We start from the raw sequence: 13,400 nt of genomic DNA on the forward strand, positions 1-13,400 counted from the left end.
GTGGCCTCTCCCGTTGCGGAGCACAGGCTCCGGACGCGCAGGCCCAGTGGCCATGGCTCACGGGCCCAGCCGCTCCGCGGCACGTGGGATCCTCCCAGACCGGGGCGCGAACCCAGTTCCCCTGCATCGGCAGGCGGACGCGCAACCACTGCGCCACCAGGGAAGCCCATATCATGTTCTTATTTTTAAAACAAGCTACAGAACCTAAAAGCATACAAAAAATGAAGAGAGAAACTTCAAAATCTATTAGACACTCTGTCTGGTCTTTAGTGTCCTCTTGGGTTTTAAAATTATAATAGTAATACATGCTTATTGTTTAAAAAAATGCAAACAATGCTGAAGTATTTGATGTTAAAACAAATGTGTTCCCTTCCCAGAGGCCCTCCCCACTCTGAAGGGAGCCACTACACAACATGGCAGGTGGCCTTCCAGAACTTCTTGAGGTACTTACAGTATGTCCACACCAACATTGACTTGTTTTGTATTTTAGTAAAGACAGGACTTTACTCAACAATTTGCTTTTTTTCACTGACTACCACAGCATGGATATCCTTGTTAGCATATAAAGATTTACCTCATTGTTTTTAATAGCTACCAGATGTTCCATTGTATACTGATCATAATTTACTTAACCATTCCTTTAATGAACACAATTGTTTCTTCTTTTCATCTTACAAATAATAATACTATGAAAATATACGTGCACACCTTACATTTTAATAGGTACTGCCAAACAGGCCGCCAAGATGACAGTACCAATTTACATTTCCACCAATAACATGACTACCCTTTTCCCTATTTCCTCAATAACATGGAACATTAACAAAGTTTTTAATTTTTGCCAATCTGGTACGTGAAAAATGGATTCTTGTAGTTTTAAGTTTCATTTTTCCATTCATTAAAGGGATCAAACATCATTTCATGTATTTTTTTTAACAATCTTGTTTCTTCTATAAATTACCTGTTCCTAGTTTTTGCCCATCTTTCTATTGAGTTCTCTGTCCCATTCTCTGTGCATTAATATTAAACCTTGGTTACATACATTAGACATATTTAATTCTTTTAAAAATTTTTCATCAACTTTATACTTGAAGAAAATAAGAGAACATAGAATTCACGTTTTTTTTAAATTGGGCATAACACCACAGAAAACTCTCTGAACTCAATTCAGCTAGTGCTGTGCAGAGTGTCATGGCCAGGGTGATTCTTCATAGCTGCTAACAATTGGTCAGGTGATGTTATTTCTAGATGACGCAAATGGTAATAGATTCCCGTTTCAAGAGAAACTGTGCATCATACTTTCTTAAAGAGGTTAGAAGAAATTCTATGCCTAGAAAGGATAGTAGGAGTCTCCTCATTTTCCCAAAATAAATTATGGCAAAAATCTTTATAAATCTCCTGTTATACTTAAATTTGGAAAATATTTCTCTAGAGCATTGTTCAAACTGTTTAATTCACTTAGGTAAATAGATCATGTCAATTTAACATTTTCTGTACTGTAAGCAGTTTTGACATTTGGACAGTTCATCAATGGCTTCCTCATTGTGGCCTGCTTCCTCCTCTTCTTTCTACTCATTACATGCAACAAATTAAATTTCACTAATATTTAAAGATCAGTGTTGACCTTTGCATAGCCATTTTCTAGGTTCCTGTTAATACAAACATCTTGTTTGCTGATGCTCATTTCAAATATTTTGCTGCACACAATTTTCCATTATTCCAAAGAGACCTGTATCTAGTTGAAGTGAATTTTTTCCACAATTTGCAAAATAATCACAATGGCTTATATCAGGCATTTTAGGGAAAGAAGTATGCTTGCGTAAGCAAATAATAACAACAACCATAAAATAATCTTTGCTCACCACAACCTCCAACATATGTACCCACTTTCTGATCTTCAAAAATATGGACTTATTCTTCTTTTAAGGATGTATCTCAACTACAACAATACAAAGAAAGGGAAAACAGAAATGTGAGAAATGTGATCATGATAAGTAATTCTAGATTGTAATTCCATAAATATAGTTTTATGCTACATTTGAATATATAGAAAGAAATGCAACTTTGAAGAGAAAATACACTGAATTTCAAGAGTAATTCCTACAAAGATGAGTTAAAGACAAGAGAACACTGAAATGCTCTTATCTAAACCAATGTTAACTGCTGAAATAATTTGTCAGTTTAGAGTTACTGTTTTAAAAAGCATATAAATCAAACACTATTGCAAAGTGAGCAAGAATGAAAAAAGAGATCCTTTCTCTTCCAACAGGAAAGACAGTGAAAAATCCTGAAGTGGCCCGCAGCTATATCACCTTAACCTTGTCAGATTTCACTTGTCAACACTTTGATGACAGATTGCCACCCGCTCCTCTAAAAAACAAATCCTAGTAACTGATGAAAGAGATGGCCTCTTATAAAAAGTGGAATATTATCTCATGCAACTTGATAGTTATATACTTTAAAATCTTTTTTTTTTCCCAAAAGAGACTTGAAAAACATTTTCTGTGGCTTTTATGAAAACTGAGAAGCTAGAGAACCCTCCCAATGTGGGGAACTAAATGGTGATTTAAAATACCTACTAAATGCACTTTATATTCACTATTTCATTTAATTCTCACAGTAACTCCCTGAAATTGCATACTAAATTGTGTTTGTGTACATAAAAGTATTTTTATGAGCAGGGGATAGCAGTTTTTCCAAGGAGTCCATTTACACACCCCTGTCTCCCATCAACTCTGATGAACTCTAAACCTCTTAATTTACAGATATGGAAACTGAGGTGTAGGGTGGTAAAGTAATTTGCACAAGCTCAGTCCGCTTGCTAGAACAGGACTAGAATTCCTGTCCATGATATCTGTGTGGTGCTCATTCTACTTTACCTCCCTTTGGCTAATGCTGTGCTAAATAGAGCCTTTTAGTTAAGCTTCTGCTTAAGCACCTGAGACAGGTGTCAATTTAGGCTTGTATAATTAATCCATGGCGAAAGATATACATAGATGGAAACTATTTTCTGGCCAAATTTACTTTAATTTATTTTTCTTAAGAAAGCCCTTGGGGGAAGTTACTTGAATGACTATTTAAGGATTATTTTTAATTAGTGTATCAGTAGCTCATAAGTAAACTGATGTACCTAAAACATGATTATAATTGGTAGTTCTTAGGCACTAAAGAATAGTCACACTATTTGCTTAGCAAACTTCATAGATAATATAAAATTAAGCTCCAACATGAAATAGTAATGCTTTATGGATGAGTGCTAAATAAACTAACATCTTTTTAAGTTACTATACTATATCAGAGAAGCTTTATTTCTACTTTGACTTCCCTTATTTGGTAGCAGCTCTCACTAAGTTGTCAGGCCCTCACTCTCTATGACAAGTTCTTAATAAAATGTAAACAAGCCCTAAATGCTCACAGTTTATAAGAGTTTTGTGGTTAATCTTTTTATATTGTGATTGGATCTTCCTTCATACTCTTTCTTCTCTGATTGGTTATTTTTCACCTTTAGTAATAGTGTATCACAGCATTATTACTTATATAATATTTTTAGTATTTTGTTTCACTGGTTGAATGGAGAACCAAAGTAGTTCATTCACGAAAGAACAGCCTTTTCTTATTGAAATGAAGGCCTATGAATAACCGCCAAGGTCCCCCGAGAGGGGATCAATTTCACCTTAACATATTTAACACAGGCACATATCATCAGGGCTTAGATGTTAATAATCCTTTAATGCAGTAGGAAATTATTACCTGATATTTAAAAATCAGTAGAATAAAAATAAAAAACAGAAGACTCTAGATCATGATCATGTTTTGCCCTAAAACCCGAACAAATCATGGATTAATAAAAAATGTTTCCTATGCTTTTAAAACTATACTATATATTTTAAGTTATCGGAGAGTAAGCGGGATAATTATTTGAAAATATGTGGCAAACAATAATTATTCAATAAATGTCAGTTTCCTTTTCCTGAATATTCAGTATCCCTAGATTCTGTTTTCACTAATACCTAGGGAAAAATATTTTAATTATTTTAGCATTTATCATTTCATCTTCTAATTATTTTTAGTTTGGTTCAACACTAAGTGCCAACCAGGGTACCAGGCACCATGCTAGGCATTCAGAATATGAAGGAAAAAATACAAGTACTTGCACTTGAGGAGGGCACGACTTAGTGAGGGATGGGGGTAGTGGGAGGATAAAAACAATGAATACGATTACATCAGAGAATAGCAAATAAAATAGAACCTTGTCAAAGGAAGAAAGTACAGAAAAGGGAATTGTTAATTGAGGCAGCTAATGCAATCTCAATCACAAAAATAGAAATTATATATCCAATTTCAGAACCTAAGACCTCTTCAAAGAAAATGAATGACTAGCATATAACCCAATCACATGAACATAGTGTATTTCCTCAATTCCAACATCACCATAATTCACATCTGATGGTTTCTGAACTGGTATGTATCTTGTAATCATTGTTTCTATTTAATATAGTGTTGCTTTGATATTTCTCTATCAAAACATTCTTGCTGGGAAGGGAGATCAAGATGGCAGAGTAGGAGGACATGGAACTCACCTCCTACCACACACACATCGAAAATACATCTATGTGTGGAGTAATTCTCACTGAAAACTAGAGATATGCAGAAAAGACTTTTGTACAACCAAGGCTATAAGAAGGAGCCACACAGAATCAGGTAGGAAGGAAAGAGGAGTGATCAGGTTGGGACCTGTGCCCCTGGGAGGGAACACAGAAGAGGGTGGAATGTAACAGCACAGATCCTCCCTCAGGAGTGAGTGGTTTGAGCCACATATTGGGTACCCCAGCTGTGGGATCTGACACCAGGAAGGTGAATTCCTTTGGCTGGAGGTTGGAGGGCTGTTGGGACCAACAGGAAGGCTGTAAGAAACCTAGAATCTGCTTGTAAAAAGTATGCATACAAAAGTATGTTTTGTTTACTCCCAAAACAATGTGGGAAAAAAAAAACAAGATTAAAACTGCACGAGATTCTGGCCACTTTCCCACAACCACTCCAGTGCACACCCCAGCCTGAGCCCAGTGCCCACTCCACCTAGCTTGCTTGGCTCCACACAGGAGTGACGGCTGCCACAACCAAGGAGAGTGCTCAGCTGTGAGGGACAGTGCCAGCTCAGACCCCTCTAGCATCTGAACTGGGTGGGGGCAGCCATTACTGGTTTTCAGAGGCAGAGAGCACATCAGAGGTGGTCCCAGACTCTAACTGTAGCCAGGGCCACCACAGCCCATGCCCAGACCTATACTGAGCACCCATAACTGCTCTGTTGGCTCTGAGATGCAGCTCCACACTTGGGCAAGGGTACTGGTGCTGGAAGCGGAGAGAACACACACTCCCTGACCCTCAGGGCTTCTACTACAGCAACTTGGGACCTGTCCCTGTCCCCAGTAGGGTGGTGTTGGCCACTGAACAGAGGAGAAGCCCCAGGTCACACCTGGCTCCAGCCCCACCTCCTACCAAGGTTATAGCTGCCACTACACCCTGGGGAAAGACATGACTTGTGCACACATCAAATCTAGCTCTCCCGCCAAAGCCACTGGGCACACACAGATTATATAGTGATGCTCCCACATAAGGACATGGCTTCAAGACCTCAATAAGTATCTGTTTCACCTAAATTCATAGAGACAAAGAAAATTAAGCAAAATGAAAAGACAGAGGAAGTGGTTTACTTGAAAGAGCAAGAGAAAACACATGAAAAAATTAATGAAAAAAAAAATTTACCAGATAAAGAATCCAAATTGGGCTTCCCTGGTGGCGCAGTGGTTAAGAATCTGCCTGCCAGTGCAGGGGACACAGGTTCAAGCCCTGGTCTGGGAAGATCCCACATGCTGCAGAGCAACTAAGCCCATGCCCCACAAATACTGAGCCTGCACTCTAGAGCCCACGAGCCACAACTACAGAGCCCGTGAGCCACAACTATGGAGCCCACATGCCTAGGGCCTGTGCTCTGCAACAAGAGAAGACAATGCAACAAGAAGCACGTGCACCGCAATAAAGTGTAGCCCCTGCTCACCTCAACTAGAGAAATCCTGCACACAGCAACGAAGACACAACGTAGCCAAAAATGAATAAATAAAATAAATAATTTTTTTTAAAAAGAAGAAAAAAAGAATCCAAATCATTAGTAATAAGAATGCTAACTGAATTTGGGAAAAGAATAGATGAATACAGTGATAATTTAAAGAAGGAAATAGAAAATATTTTTTAATAGAACTGAAACACAGTAGCTGGAATGAAAACCACACTAGACAGAATGAACAACAGACTAAGTGATACAGAAGAATGCATAAGTGATCTGGAAAGTAGAATAATGGAAATCATGCAATCAGAACAGCAAAAAGAAAAACAAAAAACTGGAACAGTTTAAGAGACCTCTGGAACAACATCACATGTACAAATATCCACATTTAGGGGTCTCAGAAGGCAAAGGGAGAGAGAAAGAGATTGAAAATGTATTTAATGAAATTATTAAGAATTCCCAAATCCGAAGAAGGAAACAGATACCCAGACACAGGAAGCACAAAAGATCCCAAACGAGATGAACCCAAACAGACCCTACCAAGACATACCATAATTAAGATGGCAAAAGTTAAAGATAACAAGAGAATTATCTTTATCTTTAAAGAGAGAAGCTGGGAAGAGAAAAACAAAGAGTCATATACATGGGAACCTCCATAGGCTATCAGTTGATTTTTCTCAAAAAAAAAAAAAAAAAAAGAAAGTTTGCAGGCCAGAAAGGAGTGACACAATATATTCAGAGGGTTGAAAGGGAAAAGCCTGCAACCTATGACACTCTACTCAGATATATTATCATTTATAATTGAAAGAAAGATAAAGAAGTTCTCAGACAAGCAAAAATTAAAAGATTTCATCAATACTAATCCTACTCTAAAAGAAATTTTAAAGTGCCTTCTCTATGTAGGAAAGAAAAGGTTACAACAAGAAATATCTATAGAAAAGGAAAAACCCACTAGTAAAAGAAAATATATAGCACAGGCTGAGGATCAACCACTTAAGTAAGCTAGTATAAAAAGTAAAACACCAAAAATTGTAAAATCAACTATAACTACAACAAATAGTAAAGAGATATATATGAAAATGTAAACTAGGATATCAAAAACACAAGATGTGGGGGAGAAAAGTAAAAAAAGGTAGATTTTAAGAACGTGTTTGAACTTAAATGACTACTAGTTTAAAACAAGTAGATATAGTTATAGTGCAACATACAGGAAACTCATAGTAACCACAAATCAAAAACCTACAATAAATACACAAAAACAGGAGAGAAAAGAACACAAACATATCACTAAAGAAAATCATAAAACCACAAGGGAAGAAACTAAAAGAACAGAGAAAGAGCTATAAAAATCAAAAAAAGTAACAAAATGGTAATAAGTACATAGCTATTCATAATCACTTTAAATGTCAATGGACTAAATGCTCGAATCAAAAGACAGGGTAGCTGACTGGATAAAAAAAAAAAAAACAAGGCCCATTTGTATGCTGCATACAAGAGACTCACATCAGACCCAAAGACACACACAGACTGAAAGTTAAGAGTTGTAAAAAAGATATTTCATGTAAATGGAAAGGACAAGAAACCAGGAGCAACAATGCTCATTATCAGACAACATAAGCACCTAATACAGGAGCACCTAAATATATAAAGCAAATATTAACAGACATAAAGGGAGAAATTGACAATAATATAATAATAGCAGGGGACTTTAACACTCTACTGACATCAATGGATGGTCATCCAGACAGAAAACCAATAAGGAAACAGTGGTCTTAAATGGCACAACAGACCAGTTGGACTTAATAACTATCTACAGGACATTCCATCCAAAAGCAGCAAGATACACATTTTTTCAAGTGCACATGGAACATCCTCCACAAAAGATCAGATGCTAGGCCACAAAACAAGTCTCAGCAAATTCAAGAGGACAGAAATTATATCAAGCGTTTTTTTCTGACAACAGTGAAACTAGAAATCAATTACAGTAAGAAAAATGAGAAAAACACAAACACATGGTGACTAAACAACATACTACTAAAAAACCAATGCGTCAATGAAGAAATCAAAGAGGAAATCAGTAAATACCTCGAGACAATGAAAAGGGAAACACAACTTTCCAAAATCTGTTGGATGCAACAAAAGCAGTTCTAAGAGGGAAGTTTATAGAGATATAGGCCTACCTCAAGAAACAAGAAAAATCTCAAATTAACAACATAACATACCATCTAAAGGAATTAGAAAAAGGAAGAACAAATGAAGCCCAAAGTCAGCAGAAAGAAGGAAATAATAATCTCAGAGAGAAAGTAAATAAAATAGAGATCAAAAAAAGAAACAATCAATTAAACCAAGAGATGGCTTTTTGAAAAGATACCCAAAATTGATAAACCTTTAGCCAGGTTGATTAAGAAAAAAATGAAAGAGAACCCAAATAAACAAAATAAGAAATGAAAGAAGGGAAACAAAAACTGATACCACAGAGATACAAAAAACCATAAGAGAATATGATGAACAGTTATATGCCAATAAACTGGACAACCTAGAAGAAATGGACAAATTTCTAAAACATGCAACCTTCCAAGACTGAATCAGGAAGAAACAGGCAATCTGAACAGATGGACTATCTGTAATGAAGTCAAACTTGTAATTTTAAAAAAAGCCCAGCAAACAAAAATCCAGGACTGGACAGCTTCACAGGGGGTTCCACCAAACATATAAAGGAGAGCTAATACTTGTCATTCTCAAACTATTCTAAAAACTAAAGAGGAGAGAACATTCCCAAAGTCATTCTATGAAATCACCATTACCCTGATACCAAAACCAAATGAACACTCCAGAAGAAATGACAGACTGACATCTCTGATAAATATAGATGCAAAAATCCTCAACAAAAAATGAGCAAACCAAATTCGACAATATATTAAAAAGATCATACACCATGATCAAGTGAGATTTATTCCAGAGATATAAGGATGGTTTAAGACTTGCAAAATCAACCCATATGACAACACATTAACAAAAATTAACGAAAATGCAGGACGAAAATTGCATGATCATCTGAATAAGTGAAGAAAAAGCATTTGACAAAATTCAACATCCATTCATGGTAAGAACTGTCATTAAAGTTGGTATAGAGGGAACATATCTCAACATAATACAATCCATTTATGACAAACATCATACTCAGTGGTGAAAAGCTGAAAGCTTTTCCTCTAAAATCAGGAACAAGACAAGAATGCCCACTCTTGCCACTTCTATTTTACACAGAATTGGAAGTCCTGGCTCCACAAATCAAGCAAGGAAAGAAATAAAAAGCATCCAAACTGGAAGGGAAGAAGTAAAACTGTCACTATTTGCAGATGATATAATACTATATATACAAAGTCTCCACCAAAAATCTATTACAACTAATAAATGAATTCAGTAAAGTTTCAGGACACAAGATTAATATACTGAAATCTATGCATTTCTATACACTAATAATGAATCATCAGAAAGAGAAAGCAAGAAAACAATAATGTTTAAAATCACATCAAAAAGAATAAAATACTCTGGAATAAATTTACGCAAGAAGGTAAAAGACCTATATGCTGAAAACATTGAACAAGAAAACTGAAGATGATACCAAAAAAATGGAAAGATATCCCTTATTCATGGATTGGAAAAATTTATAGTGTTAAAATGACCATACTGTCCAAAACAATCTACAGATTTAATGCAATATTTATCAAAATACCACATTTTTTACAAAACTAGAGCAAATAATTTTAAAATATATATGGAATCACAAAAGACCCCAAATGACCAAAGCAATCTTGAAAAAAAAGAAAAAAGCTGAGGGTATCACAGTCTCTGACTTCAGACTACACTACAAAGCTACAGTAATCAAGACAGCATGGTACTGTCAAAATAACAGACACACAGATCAATGGAACACAATAGAGAGCAGAAAAATCACCCACACACCTATGGTCAGTTAATCTATAACAAAAGACTCAAGAATATACAAAAGTGATAAAACAGGCTCTTCAATAAGTGGTGCTGGGGGAACTGGACAGCTAAATGTAAAAGAATGAAATTAGAACATTTTCTCATATCACATACAAAAATAAACTTAAAATGGATTGAAGACCTAAATGTAAGACAAGAAACCATAAAACGCCTAGAAGAAAACGTACACACAACACTCTGACATAAATTTTAGAAATTTTTTTTTGGATCTGTCTCCTAAGGCAAAGGAAACAATAGCAAAAATAAACAAATGAGACCTAATTAAACTTAAAAGCTTTTGCACAGCAAAGGAAACTATTATCAATAAAACAAAAAAACAACCCACAGAATGGGAGAAAATATTCACAAATGATATGACCAGTAAAAGATTAATATCCAAAATATATAAACAGGTCATACAATTCAATATAAACAAACAACACAGTTAAAAATGGGCAGAAGACGTAAGTAGACATTTTTCCAAAGAAGACATACAGATGGCCAACAAGCACATGAAAGGATGCTCAAAATCACTAATCATCAGAGAAATGCAAATTAAAACCACAGTGAGATTACCATCTCACACCTGTCAGAACGGCTATCATCAAAAAGTCTACAAATAACAAATGCTGGCAAGGATATGAAGAAAAGGGAACAACTGTACACTGTTTCTGGGAATGTAAATTGGTGCAGCCACTAAGGAAAACAGTATGGAGGTTCCTCAAAAAACTAAAAATAGAACTACTATATGATCCAGTTATTCCATCCCTGGCTATGTATCTAAAAACTGAAAACACTAATAAAGATACATGCACCCCAATGTTCATGGTAGCATTATTTACAACTGCCAAGATATGGAAGCCATCTAAGCATCCATCAACAGATGAATGGATAAAGAAGATTCTGGTGTGTGCGTGTATGTTTATATGTACAATGGAATATTATTCAGTCATAAAAAAGAATGAAACCATTTATAAGAACGTGGATGGACCTAGAGAATATACTTAGTGAAATAAGTCAGAGAAAGACAAATACTCTGTATAAACACTTATAGATGGAATCTAATAAATAAAACAAATTAATATAACAAAACAGAAGCTGACTCACAGATATAGAGAACAAACTAATGGTTACTAGTGGGGATAGGTGTGGGGTAGGGGCAAGATGGGGTAGGGGCAAGTTGGGGTAGGGAATTAAGAGATTCAAACTACTGTGTATAAAATAATAAAGCAAAAAGGATATGTTGTACAGTGTAGGGAAATACAGCCATTATTATCATTTTGTAATACCTTTAAATGGAGTATAACCTATAAAAATATTGAATCACTAATACAATATTAATCAACTATACTTCAATAAATATATAGTATTGCTTTTTCATCAGAATTTGATATTAAATCAATAGCACTTTATAATCAGTGGTAAATTAGAATCAAGGAAACATGGTACACGCCAATGCTTGAATGGTTTCTTTTGGTAGCATGATCAGCTCCAAGTGAGTTGGCAACATGCACAAAATCCAGCATAGAGGACCATCCCAATAAAGATGGGGGACTGAGCATATGTAGTTACCTTCACTTCCTTCCAAACCCACACTAAAATGACAATAAGGCAATAATAAAGACAAACTCACAAGGCAAAGGGAATTAGAGGCAAGATAACAAAAAAATAGATATTAACAAAATTTTAGAGAGAAAAAACTAGATGGTCACAAGTACTGACAAAAGATTCAAGAAAATGGAAAACCAGGAACCTATGGAGGATGGATGACTGAGAGCCAAAGATCACATGCATTAGAACCTTAGAGAGGCTCAGAAACTGGAGGCACCAAATACTTTTGATGTAGTGCCTGTGCTCAGGATTGATAACAAGAGAACTGTTTGGAATTCTATGTAAATAATACTTAGACTTCTAGGTGCTTTTTTCTTTAAGCATAGCTGGGGAATTTTCCCTCTCCGCCACTGAAGAAAAATGGAAATTGACTCTATTGAAAGGTTGTATTAGACCAACTTCTTAAGAAAAACGGTAACTGAGAGTAGGAGAGCTATTCTGAATAGAGGGAGAAAAGGAACTCTTGGAAATAAAAATATGAAAGTCATGTAAGTAATTCAAAAGAAGACTTGAAAGAAACTGTTTAGGAAATCTCCCAGAAGGAAAAAAAAATTGCATACTTACACACACACACACAAACACACACACGGAGTTTGGAGGATCAGTCAGACTGGTCCTCAGTCACATTATCTGACTAAGAGAGAGAAAAGAAACAATAGAAAGGAAGAAATAATACAAGAAAATTTCCCATAACTGAAGTACATCAGTTTCCAGGTTGAAAGAAATCACCAAGTACCCAACACAATGAATTTATAAAAGACTCTACCTCCAGGCACATCATTATGAAATCTCAAAACACAGGGGATAAATAAAAATCATAAAAGTTTCCAGAGAAGAAAAAAAAAAGAACAAAACAAGGTCTCTTGAAAAAGATGAAAGAAATCAAAATTCGCAACACCAACTTTATGCTATAAAAGACAATAGGGTAATGCATTCAATTTTTTCTTAATTTTATTTTTTTATACAGCAGTTTCTTAATGCTCATCTATTTTATACACATCAGTGTATACATGTCAATCCCAACCTCCCAATTCATCACATCACCACCCCCACTCCCCGCCGCTTTCCCCCCTTGGTGTCCATACGTTGGTTCTCTGCATCTGTGTTTCAATTTCTGCCCTGCAAACCAGTTCATCTGTACCATTTTTCTAGGTTCCACATATATGTGTTAATATACCATATTTGCTTTTCTCTTTCTGACTTACTTCACTCTATATAACAGTCTCTAGACCCATCCACGTCTCTACAAATGAACCAATTTCGTTCCTTTTAATGACTGAGTAATATTCCACTGTATATATCTACCCACATCTTCTTTATCCATTCGTCTGTCTATGGGCATTTAAGTTGCTTCCATGACCTGGCTATTGTAAATAGTGCTGCAATGAACATTGGGGTGCATGTGTCTTTTGGAATTATGGTTTTCTCTGCATATATGCCCAGTAGTGGGATTGCTGGGTCATATGGTAATTCTATTTTTAATTTCTAAGGAACCGCCATACTGTTCTCCATAGTGGCTGTATCAATTTACATTCCCACCAACAGTGCAAAAGGGTTCCCTTTTCTCCACACCCTCTCCAGCATTTGTTGTTTGTAGATTTTCTGATGATGCCCATTCTAACTGGTGTGAGGTGATACCTCACTGCAGTTTTGATTTGCACTTCTCTAATAATTAGTGATGTTGAGCATCTTTTCATGTGCCTCTTGGCCATCTGTATGTCTTCCTTGGTGAAATGTCTAT

At 35.8% G+C, this 13,400-nt stretch overlaps 1 protein-coding gene across 1 annotated transcript in view; it reads right to left on the reverse strand.

Annotated features, from left to right (window-relative positions):
- The window catches only part of WDPCP (WD repeat containing planar cell polarity effector), a 460,096-nt gene that overhangs the window by 369,504 nt on the left and 77,192 nt on the right, over positions 1 to 13,400 (reverse strand). The window contains exon 2 of the mRNA XM_055088850.1: positions 1,863 to 1,939. Coding sequence (XP_054944825.1) covers positions 1,863 to 1,877 — 15 coding nt within the window. The 5' untranslated portion in view covers positions 1,878 to 1,939. The remainder of the gene's footprint in view (positions 1 to 1,862; positions 1,940 to 13,400) is intronic.

Source organism: Physeter macrocephalus, chromosome 12 (genome assembly GCF_002837175.3).
Source record: "Physeter macrocephalus isolate SW-GA chromosome 12, ASM283717v5, whole genome shotgun sequence".
NCBI lineage: Eukaryota > Metazoa > Chordata > Mammalia > Artiodactyla > Physeteridae > Physeter > Physeter macrocephalus.